At 38.3% G+C, this 24,259-nt stretch overlaps 2 protein-coding genes across 10 annotated transcripts in view; one reads left to right on the top strand and one right to left on the bottom strand.

Annotated features, from left to right (window-relative positions):
* Nucleotides 1-24,259, bottom strand: part of fry (Protein furry) — a 50,467-nt gene that overhangs the window by 11,169 nt on the left and 15,039 nt on the right. For all 9 annotated transcript variants that reach the window (XM_070208020.1, XM_015175795.3, XM_015175792.3 and 6 more), the window contains 13 exons: nucleotides 24,040-24,189; nucleotides 23,803-23,972; nucleotides 23,592-23,746; nucleotides 23,415-23,525; nucleotides 23,195-23,349; nucleotides 20,546-20,709; nucleotides 3,104-3,223; nucleotides 2,908-3,041; nucleotides 2,398-2,496; nucleotides 2,197-2,331; nucleotides 1,959-2,130; nucleotides 1,793-1,898; nucleotides 1,388-1,723 (listed from right to left, as the gene is read on the bottom strand). In XM_070208020.1, the coding sequence (XP_070064121.1) occupies nucleotides 1,388-1,723; nucleotides 1,793-1,898; nucleotides 1,959-2,130; nucleotides 2,197-2,331; nucleotides 2,398-2,496; nucleotides 2,908-3,041; nucleotides 3,104-3,223; nucleotides 20,546-20,709; nucleotides 23,195-23,349; nucleotides 23,415-23,525; nucleotides 23,592-23,746; nucleotides 23,803-23,972; nucleotides 24,040-24,189 (2,007 nt within the window). The remainder of the gene's footprint in view (nucleotides 1-1,387; nucleotides 1,724-1,792; nucleotides 1,899-1,958; nucleotides 2,131-2,196; nucleotides 2,332-2,397; nucleotides 2,497-2,907; nucleotides 3,042-3,103; nucleotides 3,224-20,545; nucleotides 20,710-23,194; nucleotides 23,350-23,414; nucleotides 23,526-23,591; nucleotides 23,747-23,802; nucleotides 23,973-24,039; nucleotides 24,190-24,259) is intronic.
* On the top strand, nucleotides 3,815-17,955 carry CNMaR (CNMamide Receptor). The gene is made up of 8 exons (XM_002047236.4): nucleotides 3,815-3,904; nucleotides 4,593-5,460; nucleotides 9,197-9,339; nucleotides 9,552-9,775; nucleotides 10,135-10,256; nucleotides 12,361-12,479; nucleotides 12,604-12,671; nucleotides 17,329-17,955. The coding sequence occupies exons 2-8, from the start codon at nucleotides 4,765-4,767 to the stop codon at nucleotides 17,424-17,426; spliced, it is 1,470 nt and encodes a 489-aa protein (XP_002047272.3). The 5' UTR covers nucleotides 3,815-3,904; nucleotides 4,593-4,764; the 3' UTR covers nucleotides 17,427-17,955.

The raw sequence follows: 24,259 nt of genomic DNA, 5'->3' as shown, positions 1-24,259 counted from the left end.
AAGATGTATAAAAACTGTTGTGCATTGTGAAATGGCGGATATGACTGCGAATTAAGAACGTATTTGCCACTTTTTGACAAACTCAGATGATATTCCTTCTTTAAGAGTGAAAGTATCCGATCGTGGTCTTAGTTCATATAATCTTGATTGATCCACAATAACGTCTATTTAAGTATAATATAGTATTGTCTGTCTTAAATATAATACTGGGTATTTTGCTGAATGTTTTAAAGATATTCCTTGGTATTATTTCGAGGAACCTTTATGCAGTTATTCAGAAAAATACTTGACATGTTTGTTTCTTTTAAAGATCCCAGTTAATTTGTAAAAGACTTTGAATGTCATTTGTATTTGTGATAAATAATCTTGGGCTAATGTCTTGAATCATTAGGTGCTTCCCATTTGAACCGCTCATAACCAAAAACTATCAATTTAAGCCCTATAATTAGCAACGGAAGCTATAATTAGTTCGGCGAACAACTACAAAAGCTCGTTGCCAAAGCAATTTACGCTTAACTTGCAACTTAAGCATGAAACAGCTGGCACTATTTTTATTTCTGGCTTTTGCACTGGTAAATGGCAATGAGCCTACGGAAGACCAGGCGGACCCGGAAAATATCATATCCAATGGGTATTCAGCCTACGAGGGCAAGGCTCCTTACATGGTCAGCCTGGTATTGGGATCGGTCGCAAGCAGCGCAACCTCATTGTGCGGAGGTGCTATCATTGCAAATAATTGGGTATTGACAGCTGCACAATGCCTGACCCGAGATTTTGTGGAAATTCACTATGGTTCCTATACGAGGAGAGGCCAGTTCGCTCATCGAGTAGGAAAAGGAGATTTCCATGTGCAAGATAAATGGCCAAAAGAGAAGGGCTACGACATCGGCCTGATACGCACGCCATATGTGGAGTTTACGTTCTGGGTCAACAAGGTTAATTTACCCAGTTCTAATGCCGATATCTTTGACAACAAGTGGGCAGTTGCATGCGGCTGGGGTGAACAGGCCAATGGCCAAGTTGCCAATTGGCTGCAATGCGTCGATCTTGAGATCATGGGCTCATCGACATGCTCCAGATATTATGGCTCTGTGAATGCAGGTGTGCTGTGTGCAAGGACACCTGAAGGCAAGTCTACCTGTGGCGGCGACATAGGCGGCCCATTGGTAACATACGACAATCACACTGTGGCTGGTGTAACTTCTTTCTTTTCGGCGGGAGGTTGTAGAGTCGGTCACCCAGCCGGTTTCACTAGTGTTGCCGCCCACTTGGATTGGATAAGTACCACAATTGGACTACCATCGGACAATATTTACGAAACATACCCATATGGTCAATACCAATATACATAATCAAAATAAACTAATCTGAAGCAATTGAAACTTACCGATGAAAGCCGCTGATGGGTAAACTGACATCCGGCAGAAATTCTGTAAGCGGTGCAAAGTAACCACCGTATTCGGGCATGGGTAATGGGTGGGGATGCGCATTTGCCGGTGCCTCCGCTGTGTTACGCAGCTCCACATTCTCCTCCTGCCGCAGCTCGGGATCGTTGATAAGTATATCCTCGGGCCGTGGCAGTATGGAGGGGCCCGATGCAGCGCGAATTTTATCAGCGCCGCGAGGCGGGCGACTGATCCCCGTAATGGGCGTCACGGCAGCCGCGGCTGCAGCGGCAGCTGCCTGAGTATAGGCGCGGATGCCGCTGTCCGACTTGCAGGTGCTAAAGGACAAAAGAAAAATAAACTGTTGATTGCATATCTCAAATTATATTTAGGGCATCACGACTTGCCCAATTTTAATGGGATCCTCGCCACTGTGTCGCTTCGTGTGTATAGTCCCCTTCTCCACAGTCAAATCCTGGGTGCGCGAATCATTAATGCCGCCCACAGCTTGTCCTGGCAAACAAAGAGCAAAGATTTTAGGCTGATGCAAAGCAGCTCTCAGCTGTGACTCACCATCAGCGCTGTGACTCGAAGCCTTTCGCATGCTGGTCAGCCTATAAAATGGTGGCGTTTCAGTGCGTTCGATGAGACAATTAAGTGTCTCTACCGTCTGCAGCTCGGCCATTAGCTCATCGAGCAAACGATCCGGACAGCTGCGCGCTAAATAGAGCGCCACCCGTTTAGCCTGCGACCACACAAGTTATATATTACAAAAGCTACTTGAAACGTGGCTAAAATCTATGGCACTTACATAGGGCAACAACTCGGTGGGGGCCATGCCGCTCATGATGACCAAATAGCGTAGTATGACCTTCAGATTGTTCGGCCAGAACTGGCACAATGTGCCCCACAGCTCCTCAATATCGCGCGGATGTGCATCGGAAAACTGTTGACAGATAGCGAAGCAATTGAGATAGTTATTCAAAGTATTTGGAAAGCCACGCATACTCACCTTGGCTGTTATATAAAACAGATTATTCAGTATCATTTCTGTGGCCTCAGTTGAGCCGGTGCCCTCGCGGCGTCCGCGTGTGCCAGAATCCGGAAAGTACTGCGAACAAAGGACAAAAGTTAAACAAATTACAAGTGCTCTAATCGAAAGTGGCCGACTATGAGATACCCTTTACATAACGTAAAGCCACCTTCTTTCTACATTTCACCTAGCTTTTGTGGTCGCTGAGATCGAAGCAGACAAGCGGACTGACGAACATGCCTAGGTAGACCTAGCTTGTTGTCTTGATCAAGGAAAACCTTGCTTTATGGGCTCGGAGATTCCTATTTCTGCCTGTTACACAGTAACCCTATTTAAAAATGTTTAATGGTTTAATACCCTATTAACAGTGAGAGCAGCCGACAAAGAAATTCCGCCTTAACTGTCCAAGAATTTCAGGTTACACCAAACGAAAATGTATTCAGCTATGCAAACTATCTGCTAACAACAATAGAGTAGCGGCATGCTCACCATAATATAGGAGAGCGGCGTGGCGGGTGGCACGCTAGTGGCTACCAGTTCCATGTTTTGCAACCAGGGCAACAGACACTGCAGCAGCAAGGCGCGCACATCCTCGCGTGCGCTCTGAAAACGATGCGTTATCTCTGCAAATGAGAAAATTATTAAAAGCTGTTCGAATGTCTGACAAACACTAAGGATAACTAACCTGAAAATATGGGCATGGTTAGTTCGGGTCGCAAGTGAGCCAACTGCTTCGAAAGGAAACGTTGCGAACGACAATAGGCGCTGCTCAGCAGCTCGTCCAGAGTGCCCACTTTGTCATCCTCTGAAAGGCAATAGAGAAAAATGAAAGTTCAATAAATGTCAAGAGTACGTGAGTAGCGTTTTATAATAAAGCAATAAGACAATACCAACCACAAATATTATTTGCGGCCATGATTTGTGGTTGAGTGCTCGGCAACAACTGCGGGCACAACTGAGTGCCGGATGTTGTGAGCAACTTCCGCTTGACATTTCCATTGGGGCCAAAAAGCTTTTCTAAGCCGGCGCTGGAAGTTCCTTACATCTGTTTCTATTTACTACAAACTATGTCAGCAGAGAGACCAACAACAACAACAACAACAAGCACACAGTGTTGACAAGAGCTGGCACCTCGTACAACCCAGTCACATGGCCCAAGGTCCAATTACATATCTGAAGGGGCAGACTCACTTGTTGCTTCCGCGCTTACCCTGACCTGGTCACCTGTTGATTCAATGAATGAAATGGCGTCATTTGGCATTGCGCCGACGCCAAGGGGCGGCAAAAAGCTCAGCGGTTGTTTTGGCGCCTTCCAATGGCGGCGAAACGGGATATCAAATTGTTTAAAAAGCCGCCTCAGCCATTGTCTCGGCTTAGTTTCGCGCGTTATGTCCTACAGGCTGCAGGTTCTTGAGTGGCACCAACGAACAAACAAATGAACAACTGAGGCACAAAACATAAGCGCGCCGTCGGTAAAAATACAAACGTAAGCCTCAACGACTCGAATTGAGCAATTAGTTGATCTATCGCTTGAACAAGTTTTTGGGACTGAGTTTTACCAAAAAAAAAATATCCAAAAATTAAACGAAAAACCTGTGGTCAAACTTCCATAGAAAATCAAAACTTTAGGTGTGCACTTGACCGATTTCGATGCATGTGAAAAAGTTTGAACTAAAAGCAATCAGGATATATATAAATAAAAAAAACTTTCAAAGCAAATATAAAAGCGAATAAGAAACGTGTGAAAAACTTTCATGAAATGATTTTCTTTGATAATTGTCCATAAGTTCATTAAAGTTAAAAATTAAAAACGAAAACTTAATCCGAAAAATACAATTAATAAATATAAAAAAAATACGACTCATTACTCAGTTCCTAACTTGAACTAAACATAATAATTAAAAACTTTTGTCGACAAAAATAATAGTTTAAAAACTTTTTCATCAAAAAACTTTGCACAAATATTTCACAGATATATTTTTTCGTTATTTATTTACTCCAAATTTGCAGTAAAGAAAAGTTTTTACCTGCGACGCCGGAAATTGTGTTCGTATAGTTTGTTTAATTAAGCAACTTTTTACTTTTCATTTATTTTGAGTACAACTGAAAACTGCACCTAATTAGTTTTGATTTAATTTTTTTATTTATCTCTGTTGTTGCTGTATAACTTTCAGAAAATTAAATACAAGCCCGCGGAATATTAGTGCAGAGAGATTTGTGCACTCAGTCAGGAAAGCAACAAAGCGTCAGCAATAAACAGGCCGCAGGCCAAGTGTAGCAAGAGAATTGTCAAGACACTTGCAGTGCCATTGACAACTGTGCGGCAACAACAGGACAAACGCAATTATGGCTAATCCCTATGAACCGACCACAATGACAGCAATGTCAAACACAAGCCAGGACATATCGGCACCAACGACAACAACAACAACAACAACAGCGACAACTGCAACAGTGACAACAACTCTCAGTTATACCACAGATAGCAGCAGGAATATCAGCATCGATTTGGAGTATATGTCCGTTGAGGACGAGGAAATGTTGCACATTGCCTTCCTCATCAGCGATTTTGTGAATAGATACTATGTGCCCATCATCTGTTGCACGGGCAGCATCGGCAACATACTCTCCGTATTTGTCTTCTTTATGACGAAGCTGCGCAAGTTGTCATCGAGCTTCTATTTGGCGGCATTGGCCATCAGCGATACCTGTTTCCTGTGTGGCTTATTCATGCAATGGCTGAATTTCCTCAATGTGAACATCTACAATCAGAACTACTTCTGTCAGTTCTTTACATTCATCAGCTATTTGGCCAGCTTCTGTTCTGTGTGGTTTGTGGTTGCCTTCACCGTGGAGCGTTTCATAGCAGTCATGTATCCGCTTAAGCGGCAAATAATGTGCACCGTTCGACGAGCCAAAATCGTCTTACTTGGCCTCACATTGGCCGGCTGTGTGCATTGTGTGCCTTACATATTGATTGCCAAACCCGTCTACAGTCCCAAGCTGAATGATACCATCTGCGATCTGAATACCTCGTATAAGGTGAGTATGGGTATGGGTATGCTATGTTAAATGGCAACACGGCGTATGTGTGATATCACTGAGCTGCTCTCTGCCAGCATTCACACAACAAACATGAAAACCTTTTCTATTGCATGTTTGTAATTCCGAAACTGGTGTCTTTTTGGTCTGACTTTAAATGGGTTGCCAATAACAACTGGCACTGAATAGTGGCAGGAATGTTACAAGAGGACGGCCAACAAAAGGTTGCCACAAAAGCACAGACTATGCCACATCCTATTGTGAATTCTCTGAAATTCATTTTACGCATACATTTTTTGTTAAATTCTTGACATTGTTTTTTGATCCCATTCTCTATAGAATTTATACGAATTCACACAATTCATAAATCAAAACGAAAAAAATCAAATAAAAATGTCTAAACACCTTTACCTGCTACTTTCGAAGCTTGAAGTGTGCAAATTGATGTTTAACCATTTGAAATATTAATAAATTTAATTTATCTGACGTCAATCTTATACAAATTGGCAAAAAAAGTCTGTTTATATGCTGCTGCCATTAAAGCAGCTACAGCAGGAAATTTATACCCCCAAGCTAGAGTCTGCTTGTGGCATATAGAATCTGTGACTGACATTAAAACAGGTACTGCATAGTTTAGGGGCATACATTTACGTGCCAGTGGGCATAGATATTTAATCTTAACACACGAGTAGGCATTTCTTCTTCAACCTAACAGTCGGTCAACATTCGCTTATCACTTTGCGAACGGGTATTAAAACCAATTTCAGAGCACGCTTGAGTAAATATACGTATTGCATAGCACTCGTCAAATACTTCTCTAACCTTTTGCTTTGCATGCCAAGGATTTCCGTTCATTTTCTGCTGCTGATAAAATCCTTATCTCTGAACATGAACTTTAATTTTAAAAAATCGCCTTGCCAACCGACAACGTCTGGCTGTTAGCTCAATAGCCACTCGCTTCAATAGGCAATAAACTAGAGCTTACTCGTTTGGCAGAATGCGGCGCACTTAAAGTTGCCGCTGGTTAAAGAAATTTGCCTTTGCTGGTGGCCAATTAACCAAAAGAAAAAGATGAGAAAAAAATTACAACACTTGTTAACAAGCTAAGCCCACAGCTAAATGCGTACATTTTTTGGCCACACAAAAAAAAAACAAAAAGGAAATACAATCCTTAGAACCAATAATAGCATTGCGTAAATGCCGCCAATTAATCAAACGCGCAGTTTGTTCAGCCAACTGCTGAGTGAGTTAGGCGCAAATTGACAATTTATTAGGGCGAGCCAACAAATTAGTAGCCCAAATTTAACACAAAAAGCAGCAGCATGTCACAGCATACCAAAGGACTAGACCACAACAAAAAGCTGGCCCGCACGAATGTAGAATGCCCTTCAAGCGGTTCGTTTAGCTTTTGATCATAAAAGTGCGCATAACTAAGCCCATTAAAAGAATTGTAAAATTATACTGCCTTTCCAGCACATCATAAAAATTCAATTAATAAAACGAAGACACTTCAGCCTAGAAAGGGGCCTACAAACGCATCCTACCCAAAATATATGAAGAACATACCTCTTAACATCATAATACTTCTTCACATCCGTATCATTTTACAAGCTTAAGATATACATTCCATCAAATTATATTCCCCGCTTACCCTTTGTGTGTATAGGGTATACAGTACCAGCGCGTTGTACAAAGACCGCAAGTGAAACTAAGGCAGACACTTTTTTTCTACCGCAACATAAAAGGAGAAAACCAAACAATTGCTAAAGAAGCACAGCCAAAACGTGCCCACCCATCCAACATTGGTTATGGGCGTGTCCGATTGGTGGTCACACACACACAAAAAAAAAAAGAAGAGGAAAAATTCCACACACACACACAGACACAAAAGGCAAAGGTCCTGACTGAAAATTTGCTTGGGTGTTCGTTAAATCTCGAATTTCTGTTTACATTACGTTTTATGTTGACGCTTTATAACAATACCTGACAAGGGGAGGCCCTGAAATTCAATGCTAATTTCCAGACAGTGCAAGTCAAACAAGCAAAACAAAATGTCCATCCACCAAAAAAAAAAAAAAAAAAAAAAACATATTTTCCGAAAAGCGATCGCATCTATTAGCCAAATTGGGCCTGGCGACAACTGAAGCGTTAAGTTTATAACAAAGCCGCGCCCATCAAGATGACAAAGTACCCATTTTTTTTCATGCAGTTCATTGAAAATGTATGAGCTATTAAGCTTTGATCAACTTGACACGCTGCCCAAAAGTAATCATATAACAAAAATGTTGATAAATAAGAAACGAAAATAAAATTGAATTTATCCCTAAATGGGCTCAAATTGTAAAAGGGGCCAAGAAAATTGATTTAATTGATTGCATATTAGAGAGAGCAAGGGTTAAGCCAAGCTCCCAGGACAATACCCTAGGCTTTTCTATGTAGAGCGGAATTTCTTTGAGTCGTATCCGTAATTTTACCTTTGTCAATTAAGCCTTTGGCTATATTTTAGTGCAGCTTTAATGGCTTAATTCAACAACAGGTTACAATTGAATCTTATTTCATTCTATTTTCGCATTATATCGCGAAATGCTAATTAAAAATTCTTATTTATTGCAAATTTCTTCGCGAAAGGCTATCATTTCAGAATTTAATTAGCATCTGAATATCAATATAGAAAATTTCTGTAAGCGGATATTAAATAACAACTTTGCATTGCTGTGGCTGGCATTTAAATTCACGGCAGCAGCAGGTGTGCAATAAATGAATAAATTTATTTAATATGTATATTTTTTTTTTTGTTGTGCTATATTTATAGTGGGTCTGCAGTTTTTTTTTATTGAGACATATTAAATTGCATCGCTGGAAATATCAATTTTTTTCGATAGAGTCGAGTCTTAATATTTCCCGTTAAATAATCTCAAATATCAGAAATAGAGCAACAAGAAACGAATGTTATGAATATCCACAGCAACAATTGCAATTTTCCAAGAAAAGCGTAACCCAAACGCCAACGAAACTACAAAATTAAAAAAAAGAAAATCAAGGTACCAAAAATAGCTTTTAGATGGGTTTAATAGTATCCTACTAGGAATATTCCCAGAGCTATTGCTTGAAATAGAAAAGCAACAGATAGATACCCTTACATACAGTGGAGCATACTTCCATGTTAAATTGAATAAAAATTCTTGCAGAAACTTCAGTTTTTACTCTTTAAATGTTGCAACTACAGTAAATACTTTTAAGCGGACCTCTATTCCTAAAATACACTTTTCCAATTCTTTTGAAATTTCTCCCTCGGTGAGTTATCTTTTTATTAAATGCTTAGGGGTCGAAAATACTAACAAAAACTTTTAAACCCCAAAAAAAATGCTATTTAAAAGTTTCTTTTACGCCAAGCAAAAGCACTGCAGCGAGTTTTTGCATGGACCAAACGTTGTTAACTCTTCTCGGAAATTTGCAGGCACATTTTTAAACGAATTGTGCGCCGTTCAATCGAAAAAAAAAACCAAAACGAATACGATCCCTTTCATTTCGTTAGCTGCACTTTCATTTTGTATTTCGTATTTTTTTTATGTATATTTTAAATTATCTTCTATCAATAATAATTCGATTTGTCTGTGGTTTCGCACAAAGCAAATTACGCATACGCCGTGTTGCCTGAACCTGTTTGTAATTGGATTAAAAGGCAAACAAATTCAAGTGCAGGCAAATTTCTAAATTTGTTTATTATTATTAACAGGAACAACTGGCTCTTTTCAACTACTGGGACTCGATTGTTGTCTATGCGGTTCCCTTTACAACCATCACCGTGCTGAATACCTGCACCGGCTGCACCGTTTGGAAATTTGCAACTGTTCGACGCACACTGACAATGCATAAGATGTGAGTAGATATTGTTAAAATTGAATAGAAAATTTCCCAGTGAAAATTCAGTTGGAGCATGCAGCTTTGTGTATTGTACAATGTTGATTTGATATTGGCATCATTTCTGATATGGTCTGATTGCAATGCCACAAAATGCAGTCTGCGTTTTATATTTATGAGGGCAATCTTCATCTAATCAAGTACGAATGCGCATTGTTGTATTCATGCAGGAAGCCTCAGATAACTAACGTACCAGCAAATGCAACAACTGGCGGTGGGGTTGCAGCTGCCACTTATCGCATTTCAGCATCGCTGAGGCGTCAAAAGTCAACTGGCACACACCCAAGCGGACAGCACAGTGTGTCACGGCAAACCGAACAGCAGCAACAACAACAACAACAACAACGACACGATGCCAGGTCTCAACACCATTGCGAAATAACACAGAAAACGGGTAAGACACCAAAGTTGCAGTTAGTTGTAGCCACTTGACAGGACATAATGCTCATTTAAACTAAATGACAGCCAGCCACACACTTGCCACACACACACACTCGCACACACATTCGCACATCCAGGTTGGCAACTTTCCCTTTAACCATTAGCTGCCAACTTTGGCGCGCACAAAATCTCAACAATTAGCCTTATGCAACATATGATAACGTGCAAAGCAGCGTAAAAATGCAAACTACTTAAGAGTTACTTTCAGCACGCAATGCAAACTTTTTCTGCAGTCAACTTAAATCATTTCAAAGTAATTGCGCACATTCTACATAATAAACGCTCTCCTTTCGTTTCACGTTTATTATGCAGGACGCCGCAAGGTGCAAAATTCATCGCAATTGAAGGTGACCAAAATGCTGCTCATTGTCTCCACGGTTTTTGTTTGCCTGAATTTACCAAGCTGCTTGCTACGCATCGAAACTTATTGGGAGGTAAGTTCCTGTTCAACAAGTATTTCGAACTAAACATAGGACTGTGAGACGTGACTTTTTGCCATGCATAAAAAGAAGTTTAACTATTTTAATTTTTTTAAATTTTTAACTATATACATATGAAATAGTTTGTCCTGACTGACAGATAATCCATGCACAGGTGACCTTTTCACTCTAGAAATCATGGAGATTCCACTCGCAAGCGTGGAATAGGTGACTACGATTGTATGAAACTGTTTTGTTTCTCGTCTTCCAACTCCTATTCCAATATCTCTGTAAAATATCATTTCATACGCAAAGTTCCTCAAAATAATACAAGCAAAAACTACTTGAATAAATATAGCTGACCCGTGCAAAGCCGGACAATAATTGGTTTTAACTAGCATAAAATCCAATTACAATTGTCATCAAGAAAAACATAACCCGAGTTCCAATTAATACAAAAAACTTTGCAAATTTCGAAACAAAAGCCCAAGCAAATATAAGGCACATAAATTGCGCATACGCCGCATGAGCTGCTCGAAAACTGTGTCAATTTGTGGTGACAATAATATCAACAACAGAAATCAGCGCTACACGTGTTGCCCTTAATAATTAATTAAAATTTACCAAGAATTAGGCAAACAGCGGGTCAGTTGGTAAAAGCTCAAAGAAATATAAATAGCACAACCCTAGCATGTTGTCCTACAGTTCATGTAACTGCAGCAGAATAAAGAAAGTTTTATTATTGCGCCAACAGCAGCAGCAGCAGCATCAGCAACTAATTAACAATGTCCATATCTGTGCTGCGAACCGAAAGGAGCCCACACACAAGATTAAAGACACACACTATTTATAGCGAGGACGAGAATATCTTGACGCAAATACAGTATATCTTATTAATGCATGCCTCACTGTGGGTTGGCATCTGTAAATATCTGGATAATTAGCGCCTCAGGAATTGCATGGATTTAGTTAGAAATAGATCAGAAAACGGTCAAACATGCAGAAACAAAAAAGCACAATATAAGGTAGCGACGGAAGGAAATAATATCCTGATTAGTCAAACTAAGCTCCGCAATCTAATTAGAGCACACATCTCTGCAATTCCACGCATGATGAAAAATCCGAATGACATGCTTAAGTTGCCTTTAAAAAAAATGATTTTAAATATCCTGGCACGCTAAATACGGTATCGTCGCTTTAGCTACGCAAATGTATATGTATAACATGCCTGGCAAAGCTATGGCTATGAAAGATTGTGTGGGGGCTGCTGTGCGTGGATGTTTTTGCCATATAATTAAGCTTTAATTAGTTTGTGTACTTTTGACACCGTTGAATCGTAAAAAACGGAACTCAAATGTAAAAAGAATAAACAAAATAAAATAAATAAAATAAAATCCCGGCTCTTTACGACACTTTACAAGATTTAATTACATAAGTTTCCTTTTAATGGGTTACTGCATTATCCACCCCACACACACACACACACATACGCACAGAGAGAGACACACACAAGGGCCATGTGTTAATAGGACATCATGTGCCCAGCGAAAGGATATGCCGATAATTTTCTTTTTAAGTTTTCGTTTTTTGGCAGCGCATAAATCACACTAAAATACGCTTGAATAAACTCAGAGATAGTAAAAAATCGTATTTTATGGTCCATATTCCCAGTTTCACAAACCCTGCGTGTCAAAGCGTTTGTGGCTTTCTTTTTTTCATATGGTTTTGCCGTTTGGTATGCGCATGTCAGAGGTTCGAAAGCTGATAGAATGAATGAATAGCAAATTGTTTGAACATGCGGCTGGCATTGAACATTGATTGCGACATGAAATTAATTGAGCGGAAGGGTTTTTGACGGGCCAACCGATTGGAACTGTCGAATAGGTTCAACAGGTTACCAAAACACGTTTATGGCCAACACATGTTACACGGTTTAATGAGATTGAAATAAAGTCTGTCTACCAAGAAAAAGTTATTGGGATCTTAAGGAAATTGTTTATTAAAACGACAAGTTATTGCATAAATTGTATTAGCGCAAGCTTAAAGGCAACTAAACCTTAAAGATATATAATTCACATATCCAAAAATCAACTAACAAAAACATATTCGTTCTACCCAGACTCAAACATCCAAAACGCAGAATACAACAATTGTTTTGCAGTACATTTTCAATGCGTTCTTCATCACAAATTTTGGCATCAATTTTGTGCTTTATTGCGTGAGCGGACAAAATTTTCGGTAAGTACTCAAAGCATTTGTAATTTCCCTACCATATATCATTCAAAATTATATAATTCATCTTGTTTATTTTATTTTGAAAAGCTCTTTACCGTAATTATCTTTCCTTACATATGCATTACAGCAAAGCGGTGCTCAGCATTTTCCGGCGCGTCTCGTCGGCCCAACGGGAAGGCATCACTCAAGTGACAGGTAAGTGAACGGGGCAAATACTTAAGCGTTTGCCCAAGCATCTCGACTTAGTATATGCAGGGAAATGAACATTTTATAACGAAAATAAGAAAATAATTAACTTGAAATGGCGAAAAAGCTGCAGGGGGCAGACACAACAAAATAAATTAGAAAACAAATTTTAAAACACAAACATTGCTTGAGTGACATACACGTTGCTCGCAGCTATTTGTATATATGCATGTGTTATCGCCATATCCTGTTTAATTTACTCGAAAATTAAGGAATTGCTTTAAACAGTTAACGAATTTATAGAATATGAGTAGAAAAGGTCCAATAGGTTGAAGTAGAAGTAGAAGTAGAGTAGAAGTAGGAGTAGAAGTAGAAGTAGAAGTACAAGTACAAGTACAAGTACAAATAGAAGTAGAAGTACAAGTACAAATAGAAGTAGAAGTAGAAGTAGAAGTAGAAGTAGAAGTAGAAGTAGGAGTAGAAGTAGAAGTAGAAGTAGAAATAGTTACAATTTTTTTTTTTTCAATTTCATTCTCTCTTTCCCTCTGATCTTTATCAAGCAAAGACTATGAAAGTAGAGTATAGTTAGCTTACAGGCGTAACAAATCTTACATTTCACAGCGCTTTGCTCTTTAAACAAGATAATAAATTATTTAAAAAAGCACAAAATATTAAACATCTTAAATCAAAAGTACTGCACATTGCCAAAGGCTTTATACTCCGCATAATGTTGTTGCACAGAAAACATTTTCAAGTTTTGTGCCCAGTCAATCAGGCAAAAGACAAACAAAAAACTGACGAGCCCTTTATATTAATTAAAACAATAAATAGCAATCTATTGCTAGAGATATTTGTGCACATTTTAAAGATTTAAATCGAGAGGCCACCACAAAACGGGAAATTTACTTTTTACGATATTCCCAAGTTGCATAATTGATGAATGCCTAAATTGGGGGCGCTCCAAATTGACGTTGCAAGTCATAAAAATACAGGCTAAACTATAAAGATTATTTGATTAAAAATGTATATTTTAATTTGGCTATAAATCTGAGTTGTCGAAGCTACAAAAAAGGCGAATGTGAAGCATTTTTAGCAGCGTGTGGAGCTAAATGCAACTGCGCAGCAAAATTGTTGAATCTAAATCAAATTAAATGAAATGCTAAAAGCTGACGATGGCTGACAACAGCAGCAGCCACAACAACAAAAACAGCCATAACAACAAGTCATGCTGCCAAGGTTAAAAGGATCAAAACATTCAAAAGGTTTTGTGTGTTGCATACAAATATTGACAGCCCATCCCTATGCCAGAGGTGTGACAAGGCAACAGACAAGTGTTTGGAGGCGGGGTCTCGGGACTGTTGGTTACATCAAATAAAATTAACGTTGCCATTGACACAGCCAACACAATTATTAAAAAATTGTGCTGCTACTCCAGTTTGCTTTTTCGCAATCGTAAGGATTGCTTTTTACATACACATGAATATGTCTCGCGGCTCGCAGTCTCGTAAGCTGCAGAGAGCTGGTGGCCAGGTTAAGGATTACTGTCCAGCTACTGCAATAAAGCTTACAGTACGGACGCTTTTAGTTCGTTAGTCCGTCAACAACTGTTTAAACAGTAACCCACGGTTCGCCTTATGTACTCCAGGATTAAAGCAAGACAGATATTTACTGTAGCTGCCCAATGGTAAATTATAGCACAAATATTGAATTAGAATTTCACAGAACCTTCAAGGACTTCAATTCTATACAAATTCTGGACCGATTTTTTTCTTTTAATAAATCGCGGTGGGTAAAAGTATTGAAAGCAAATGAAAGCAGATTAGTTGGGATTTGATTAAAAGTGCGTCGCGTGCTCAAAGTTTCGTTAATAGGTTTAACAGCATGAAGTCGAAAATAAAACATAATTGTTTGCACTTTCTGAACCGAGTTTAGGTAATAAAATCAATGCTGAAGCTAAATGCACAAAACAAGGTTGTATTCTTGTATAATTTCATTTTAATGTACAAACAAGAAAACGATTCTTACGCAAGTGTTACATATATGTACTAAAGGCCAAGCCTCTAATTAACCCATTCACCTACTGTCAGACTATCGAATCACATATCTTAATTGAATAACTCATTAACTGCTTTTAGGCTTAGGAGTGCAATAGGCTACAGTTTTGCTAAATGGCTGCAACAAAAGCATAGAGACAACGCAGTAATTGCATAATTTCCCTTTGAACTTAATAACGTAGCTTGGCAGTTATAATTTCGATTCAGTTTGCGTATAGCTCAAATTTCACAAACATCCCCCGAATTTTCCGAAGCGTTTTAATTTTCTCAGCACAAAAGGGCGCGCGCGTGGTAACCAATTTAATGAGTGTTTGCTCGGCAAATTTCAACCGGGCAGCAGTAGTTAATCACGACTTTGATTGGCTAAAGCAATCGCTATAGTTTCACACACACACATACACACACACACACACACACACACACACACGCATGCATGCACAGGCAGGCAAACATCACACACACTCTTTGTTAAATGCGTATTGCTCATACGCCCTGTGTTACGTGCGCTGCATACAATGTACGCGCTCACAGGCACTCAAACCGCGTCCGCTCATTACGGTTTTTTGTCTATTGGCCCCCATTGAATATTGCCATCGCCCAGAGAGCACTCAACGTACGCGCATCCTGGCGGCAATATGCTGCCTGGCACGTCAATCACTGCAACACCCTCGAGGCTTTCCGGCTGCTTAGCTATTAAAGCTGACAAACAAAAATAGCATAAATATATATATGCTCTATATATACATATAGCTGTGCTTATAAATTAGGCTTAGACCAATTGTGGGCGTGGCACTTATGCCGCACATTTCCATTAGCACACAGATATGAATGCCCTCTGACTTTTGAGTGTTTGACTTTTATGTAATGGCCAGGCCATAACATGTTCTTTGTTATTTGGCCATATAATTTAGTTAATAATTCACCCGGGACCGCACAATAAGCCAACGCATCAAGGACAATCAAATGGAAGCGTCGTCATTAATCTTCTACACAAATATATAAATAGAAAGTTTGCCAAAAGGTTTGAAGGCCAAGTGCCCATTTGATTTATGATAATCAACTTCGCATTTGCAAAAACCCGGACTGAAACTGACTTTAAAATCGCAGACAATTTATAATTAACTTTATAATAAATTCATTTAAAGAAGGCAGCAGCTGGCGAAGCTTTAAGAATCTGGTTCTCGTAATTTATCATTCAACATTATTTGCTGGTGACAATTTTCATTTTTAGTACGGCTTTTGTTTTTGACGTCAGAAGCACGCGCCTAAAAGTCTTTGCATAAGAAATTCATATTGCAGGCTAAAAAATATGAACATTTTTATACACATATAAATTTAAACAACAAAACGCCCAGCTCAATATTTCGCAGTTGTTTACCAACTCAGTAAGTGTGTGCGTGTGTGGAGGTGTGGAAGTGTGTGTGTGTGTTGGCTAGCGTGTGCATGATTGATTGGCAGAGATTGTCTAGAAATACAATATGCCCAAATAAAAAAAAATGATAGGCGACAGACGTTAAAATATTACGCTCAATGACAGACAATAAAATATTTTCAAATTAGCTTAAGCATTTTATAATTTATTAAAAAATTATGATGCCAAAAATATTTTCACCAAAAAAATGCAATCGCTTAGCTCAAAGCAAAATGCCTTCAGCAATCAAGTATTTATTGAAAATTAACTTATAATTAATTCTTATTTAATCTTTAAATAGTTGTGTAAATTTGTTTGTTGTATAAAGCAATTTTTGGGTTAACTGACAAAAGTTAAGCTGGTGCCCAAATGTATGCTACATTTTAAAGGAGCTTAACTGCATTAAATAAAAGCTCGGTCCGAAATTGACTAAAATTAGTGGGTCGACCTCTGCGCTGTGCTGATAGGGTCACAAATCCCCTGTAAGGGTCACACGAGCAAAGGCAAACGCAAAAAAAAATGGTCAAATTATGACCCGCTTTGCAGCTAATGCAAATACAAATCTAAATTGAAATCGCAACTGCCGACCACGCAAACAACGAGCGGAAAATAAAACAAAATTAAAGGTCAAAAGCTGAACCGAAAGAGCAAGTACACATAAACTAACAGCATGAAATATGCAAGGCATAAAATATTTGGTCAACATATAATTGAATAAAAACTAAATTCATTAAAATAGTAAATGCCAGTTAAATGGAATTTACATGGTAAGTTTACAAGCAAAATGTTGGCTTAAAATAAACGCTGGCTGGATTTAAGTTATGCCTTGCATAGCTAAAAGTACATAACATTTAGCTGCGATTGAACAGAGCTCAATTCATATTGATTGAAACATTTGTGAACGAAACCAACATAGTTAAAAAGTGATGATACCCCACAACAACGCACAAATAGCACCATTTCAATCACAACCACATCCACACAGACACACATACACTTGGCTCATATTACGTCGATACGTCAATAATGTTTTAAACAACGCTTGAGTGGCAACAGCGACGCCTCCACTTAATGAGTTTTCGCCTCAAAGCACAATCATTTCTAAACTCCTCTATACTTGGCACTCTTTGCCAACTGTTTTTCCGCACTTCTTCACACGAATTTCACTACTTTTTCTTGTTGTTCTTGTTTCTTTCTTAAGTATCGGAGTATTGCCGCAACACGGGCACCTCGACTAGGCGCCGCATGATGACGCAGCATTGCTGGAATGAAATGCACGAGTTGCATCCACTGAGGTAAAGGAAGCTGGCGCGAAAATTGCATTCGGCGTACACTAAGGAATTCAATTTTTTTTTTAATTATACGAATTACAAGAAGAAAAAAAAAATGGGAAAAGCGAATCCAATATCGTATTTCAGTAAGCTAAAAGAAGAATTGTTTGTGATGTTCAAGTCGAAGTAGGGATAAAAAAAATGTTTTAAAGGCGAAGTTAGCAGAAGCTGAGAAGACAGCTAAAAAAAAAAATTTAACAAAAGCCAAAAAAATACTTTAATTATAATAAAGAAAAACCGAAACAAAAAGAAATGTCTTAATCAACACACTAAACCGAATTTTCTCCCACACTTGCAAAGAATTTGTCAGCTTGAATAGAGACAAAATACGCGTATTTTTAAAAATGTTGTGTGTAAATCAATTTTAATTATGCTTAAATAGTGCTTGATGCTTGATCGCGCTAATTCAGTTGAATTATCATAAATTGAAAATGAATTGCATTAGTCGACCGCATGTACTTGTTAAATGTTAAACACAAACGGAAATTATTGTAAATCCGAACTATGTTATAAATGTAATAATAAATATTCATTATGTTCACTGAATGCTCTCTGATTGATTTTGTACAACTTTCGCTTTCACTTTTCGTAGAATTGAATGCAAAATTTTAAACGATTTTGTACGCAACCAGCAAATATCTAATCGTATTATCTAATCATAATCGAGCTCTTCACATATATATAAATGCAACTGGCGAAATCCTCTACAAGCTTCAATACGCATTTAATAATTTTGGTTTATTTATTCAATAAGTAAAATTAACCAAACCATGCTACACTCGTCTTAGCTGGACGACAGCGCTTAGCTACCTGGACAATTTGGTCAATGGTCCTCAATGGTCCGGCAGTCATAACAATAACAAAACTTAAGCTGCTTAGTACACAGCGCAAAAAGGTCAGTAAATAGCTTGTGCAATGCAGGAGCTGGCTTATAAGCCACAGAGCTACAAATTGGCCAACTTAAACATCAAACTTTCGGAAAAAAAAAAAACGGAATAAAAACAAGCAAAAAATACATGCATATACATGTTTAAATTTCCGGCGCAACATGCGGAAAATTGGGGGCGGAAGCCAAGTTTACAAATTGCCGCTAATTACCCTGGCGAATTAACGTTTATTTCCTTAAATCTGTTCTGTCCTATGTGCATATAAATTAAAATCCATTTTATTAATGTGCTTAATATGAACTTATTATTCTTATAGCCTGTGTCCATTGAAGTGGGTATATTCGTTTGGATAAAACATATGCGACAAGAACAAGAAGGATATGCAATGCCATAATACGATCTGCAGATATACAACAATGGCTCAATAGATTTACTTCAAATCTTAAATAGAGCATGTCGAATATCAGATTTTTCGATAAGTTCTTGTAGTTTCTCATATCGAATCGCAGCCTCAGATGTTTTCAAGCCATACTTATACATGGGTTATTAAAGAATAAATTTTAAATAGGGCAGAACTGAGGTCAGACGAAGCACAAAAGCAGACCCAAGAGTGCAGCTTATGGCGATTTTGTGTTCATGCTCATGTACAGGGTATTCGCTAGTTGACTCACGAGTAGCGCTCTCTTTTGTGTCTTCATTTCTTTAAATTTCGCTGGCTGCGAGTGTTGGCCAACAATTTCACCAGAATGTTAACATTAATGGCCCAGCGCACATTATGCATAACAAATTGCCGTAAAATTATGCAGAGCCAGAAATTCCCCCGCGCTTATACAGAAAATTAAATTCAATTCAATCAAATCGGCACAGACACACAATACACGCACACACGCACAAACACACACACACACACACACACACACACACACACACACACAACCAAAAAGCAAGTGAAGCAGATAATTTTATGTGCGCTCGGAATTCACTTGAAAGCTGCTTATATAATGAAAGAAGAAAGAAAGAAGTAGTAGCTACCAACATAAGAAGACCAACAATTACTAAAAAAGTAAACCAAATGTGTTACATCAATTGAATATAAAAATTATAAGCTACGACTACATATGCTACAGAAAACTACTGATAAAATGAAAATATGTTGGCAAATGCTATGCACACTCTGGAAACTGAGCACATAAATGAAATAAATGATAAGTTGTGAGAAATATTCAAATGAAAATGAAAATCAATGCAAAGGCAATTTGACAAGTGTGCGACTTGGCGATGCCCTGTGTTAACTGAAAGTTAGGTATATGCTTTGAAGAACGGACGAATAATAATTTTGTTGTTTAAAAGTAATTCCATTGCCAACACCTGCTTCTATATTATAGATACAAGAATATTATTAACTTTAAGCAAGAATTAAATAATTCATTTTTAAATAATTCTCCCTATCAACGATTATTTTTATTTGGCTGGCAGCATTCTTAAGCATATATCTTAAAATTAACTTAATTTGCATTTATTGCATAGACTAGAAACCCAACTTTACTCCTTCCTCAAATTACATACAGGTTGATTATGCAAATATATATAGTACCTGAAGTTAAGGCTTGAAAGAGATTGCTTCGATACAATCTGAGAGAACCCACCAAATCAATTATCAGAACGATTCTTTTCGCCTCAATTATATGTTAATTATAGAGTATGGAGTAATTTGGTAATTACAGAGTATAGCGTAGTCGTTACAGCAATGTTATTTGAGGTTTTTGTTTTAGATGCACGGGCATAAAAGTTATAAATGCGTTTGCAATGCACAACGGAAAATTCTTATGCATGAGCAAAACTTTAAACAGAATAAACAAAAAATTTAAGATGCTAGAATTATAAGGAATTACACAAGATTTCGGCCCAAAAATGTTGTGCAATTTTTTGCCGCAGACAGCAAAGTAAAATGAACAACTTTCAAAAAGAAAATGCAAATTTATCGATTAAATATTAATCGCTTGCATTTTATATATATATATATATGTATATATATATAAATAAAGTTTCTATTGAGTTCAAGCGCTTGTCGCTTTTAAACACACTTTTCTTTCAAGAGGTTACAAATACAGACAAGTCTGAAAAGCGTTTAAATGTATGCCCATTAAAGTTTATTAAACTTGTCTTGAATGTCGGGTTAGTTATGGTGGATAGCTCATACCTTTCTCGTTGTCGCTGTGGAGGGTGCCTACGACGCTGCCAAAGAAACGCTTGTCCAGTATTTGCAGCAGCTGCAGGGCGGTTGCATGCACCTCCACCCGGGGGCAGCCAGTCATCAGCAGCGTCACGGTTATAACGGATGTATAATGGTCGCACGGATACTCCCTGAAAGAGCGGGAAAAGGCAAAAAGAAGCAAAGAAAAACACGCCGAGTTAATGGATTTTAGGCACTTAGCTACTTTGCTTAAGATATTTTGCATACGCTTAAGTAAAAAGTTAACAGAGTTGCGGTTATGCGGTTAAGGATTTGCTTCATCTAAGCTCATAAAGTGCTCATAAGTGGATTAAAGAGCCCATCGTAATGCCATTCAAATTAACAGTCAGCCAATTAAAGTTCAATCACATGGCCCAGACCGGCTCATACGGTTTTAACGCACACTGACACGGACCAAACACCTGTCAGCTAACAAAGACCCATTACCAGAGTCCTGCCAAAGTCGGATCCTATGCAAATTTCCTGGAAATCGATTATCAATTTGCATACCAAATGCAAACGCAGCAAAGTATGCTACAGATTTTGCCTTCCAGTTCTTTCACGAGTTAATTCTCGCTAAAATTGGCCACAGTCATGCCTGGCTAATAAAAGTCTACACATAAAATATTTAAACAAATTTAAACAAATTTTGTAATTAATTAAGACAATAAGCCAAGCATCTGGTATGAGCTTTGGCAATAAAATAACTAAATATTTCATAATTTAAATGAACAAACTTTTATCGAAAGCAAAAAATTAAATAGCTAATGCCCAAATGGAACTCGTTTCACTTTTTGGGAGTGGGTATAGGTATAGTCAATTATTTCCGAAAACAACCCAATTTAATTTTTATGCCTAATGCCTAATTTTCGGGTACATATTCAATTCGGCGTCTAACCAAGATAAAAAAGGTATTTCTTATCGAAATTTGTACAGTTTTGTTGGCTCCAACACATGCAACAATATTTTCGCAACGCTTTTAGCCATGCATTAGATACACTTGCAAACAGATTGGCACTTTCATGTGGGTAGTCATTAGCTCTGTCACGTGTGTGTGTGGGCAGCGCTGCGCTTTATAATTTGTTTTGGAACACGTTCATAAAAAATGCATGTGTCAATTTGTTGGTATCTTGCAGCTAATTGGAACTGATTTAGCTGTTATGCAAAGCGAGCGAACAAATTTCAATTTGGCTAGCGTACATTTTGGTAAGGATTTCCTGCAAAACAACAACTAATCCCGTCTGCCAAATGCCACACTGGCCACAGACGCCAGCAATTAAGCAATCAATCAAAATTCGGTTTCGGGCTTTTGTGGCTGTCTGTGTGTGTGTGTGTGTGTGTGTATCTGTGTTTGGGATGGATAAACAGTATGTGCAATAGTCTGATAAAAACCGCAGACAATATTTTGTTTAGAACTTGTTTAGAACTGACTTAGTTTTTAGAAACATTAGGGACTCAAAAAGAAGCTTAACTAAATTAAAATGTTGCATTAAAAACTTCAAATGGTAGCGAAGCACGAAAATGAATTTATTTGTAGATGGCAGCAACACGCAAAAGCTGTATCAAATATAACGAATGGCGAAATGTATATCATAAAGATGTGCAAAAAATTGCAACATGAAGCATGCAACGCATGCCACAACAAATAAGGGCAAAAAACACACACAAAGTCGCCCACACAAATCGTCTTGATTGCAAAAATGGATAATAAACGTTTTTTGTGCACGTTTTTTGAAAAATTTAAAGTTTTAAGGAACTTGCTGGACAAAGTTTATTTAAATTGTTTGTTCATTTTTATGAATATTTAATAAAGGTCGAATTTAAAGCAAATTTGAATATTCAATGATGTCATTTTAGTTAGTTCTTATTATTTTAATAAAAATATCGCCTATGATTTTTAATGAAATTGAAGGAATAACTTGACAACAGGTCGCACAATATTTATATATTAAACATATCAAGCAAAGCCAAACTGTTGTCTTCTAGAGCTCCCAGATTAAACCACTTATGCCAATTAATTCAAGTAAATAATATTAAGCATAGCTCAAGCTCTTGTCTTTAAGAATTCGTAGATTAAAAAACATATTCCAGTTAATTCGAGCAAATAATATTGCGAAAATTCTATGGAAAAAAGGGTGCATATGCAAAATTCTAAAGAAAAAGACACAAGTATTTGCAGCACCCTGCACGTTCGTCGTCTGTGTGGTATGCAATAAAGTACAACGAATAATACCCTCTCTCTCTCTCACACACACACACACGTATACACTTGTGCACCCCATATTCGCGCTCCAATGAGCACAATTGGTAAAAAAAAAAACAAAAAAACAAATGTAATGATATATGGATGCAATATACGGCAAATATTGTCTGCTGTCTTTGAAGGTTGGAAATTTAAGGCGACCAACATGGCACCCAAACACGTGAGGTACTGCTTAAGCCTCAGCACACGCAGTCACACACTCACATGTACACACACACACACACAGACAACGTGGAGAATATGTGGTAAATGAGCTTATTAATAAATAGAGCACGTTCACGTGTTGGGGGGAAGGAATATGCGAAACGCGTGTTATGCGTTAACACATTAAATTGTCGATGAGATTAACTTACTTGGCACTGAAGATAGAGGCCAAAGCCAGAAAACAAGCATCTGCCTCACGTGGCGTTGAGGTATAACAACGATCGATTACCCATTCGAGCAATTGGCCCATATCCGGATTCGATTCCAGCAACAGCACAACCGTATCGCGAGCCAATTGATAAATCTAAACAGTAAAGATATTGATGTGTATAACAGACATAGACTAGCGATTGTTTAAGCACCAAGTACCTTCTCATCCTTGGAGGTGAGCAGCAGATCCAGCCATTTGTATATGATGCCATCGTCCTGCAGATGGGGCGTATAAAAGATGTGACCGCAACAGAGCAAAGCGGACATGGCCTGCATGACAGATAAAAAAGAAAAGTTTACATTTAGATGCATGGAACAGCTCCAGCTGCGACTTGCCTGTAAAGCGCTAAATTGCAGCTTCTCCTCCTCGAGAGTTTGGCCAATCTGTGAGCTAATGCTTAACGGCTTAGAGAAGCTGCCGCACCAGGTGGCAAATAAATTGAATAAATTACGCTTCAAGTCACGCGACAGCAAAGTGGCGCACGCTTCCACTGTGTGTAATAAACGGTTAGTTATGATTGTTAAAAATCGAATCGAGAAAACCTACGTGAAAAGTTCTTTATCATTTTGCGTATGAAATTGCAAAAGTGCGCCTTGACCTCGCGTATGCTGAGATTATCCTTGTCCGTTTCGGCCATAAGATATGCCATGGCACCCTCTATATACTCCACAAAGGTGGGATGCAGCGACATGGTATCGCGCTCCAGCACGCAAGTGCTACAAATCAGAAAATGATGGCGTGAGCAGCTGCAATTTCTCTCGAAGATTTGCACTGGGTACTTACCTAACACCAAATGTGCCGTTCTCGGCTATTTTTTCCAGCACCCGTACCACCTGTAAACGCAGTGCATCGCGGCGACGACGACGTCGCATATTCTCCTGTTTGCGATCAACTGCCTCGCGTATGTAGACCACCAGCTCCTCCATGAGATCCCTGTCGAACGAAAGTCAAAGTCAAAGGTTTTTAGTTTTCAAATCAAAGACAACAAAAAACATTTCGCTTA

Source organism: Drosophila virilis, chromosome 3 (genome assembly GCF_030788295.1).
Source record: "Drosophila virilis strain 15010-1051.87 chromosome 3, Dvir_AGI_RSII-ME, whole genome shotgun sequence".
Classification (NCBI taxonomy): Eukaryota; Metazoa; Arthropoda; class Insecta; order Diptera; family Drosophilidae; genus Drosophila; species Drosophila virilis.
Note: the sequence above shows the minus strand (reverse complement) of the source record. Positions and strands in the feature narration are given on the sequence as shown.

Excerpts from the sequence above, each read along its gene's own strand:
- CNMaR (XM_002047236.4), top strand. The coding sequence starts at position 4,765 with ATGGCTAATCCCTATGAACCGACCACAATGACAGCAATGTCAAACACA. Across the intron at positions 5,461-9,196 it reads ATCTGAATACCTCGTATAAG|GAACAACTGGCTCTTTTCAA; the intron begins GTGAGTATGGGT and ends TATTATTAACAG. Across the intron at positions 9,776-10,134 it reads CGAAATAACACAGAAAACGG|GACGCCGCAAGGTGCAAAAT; the intron begins GTAAGACACCAA and ends TTTATTATGCAG.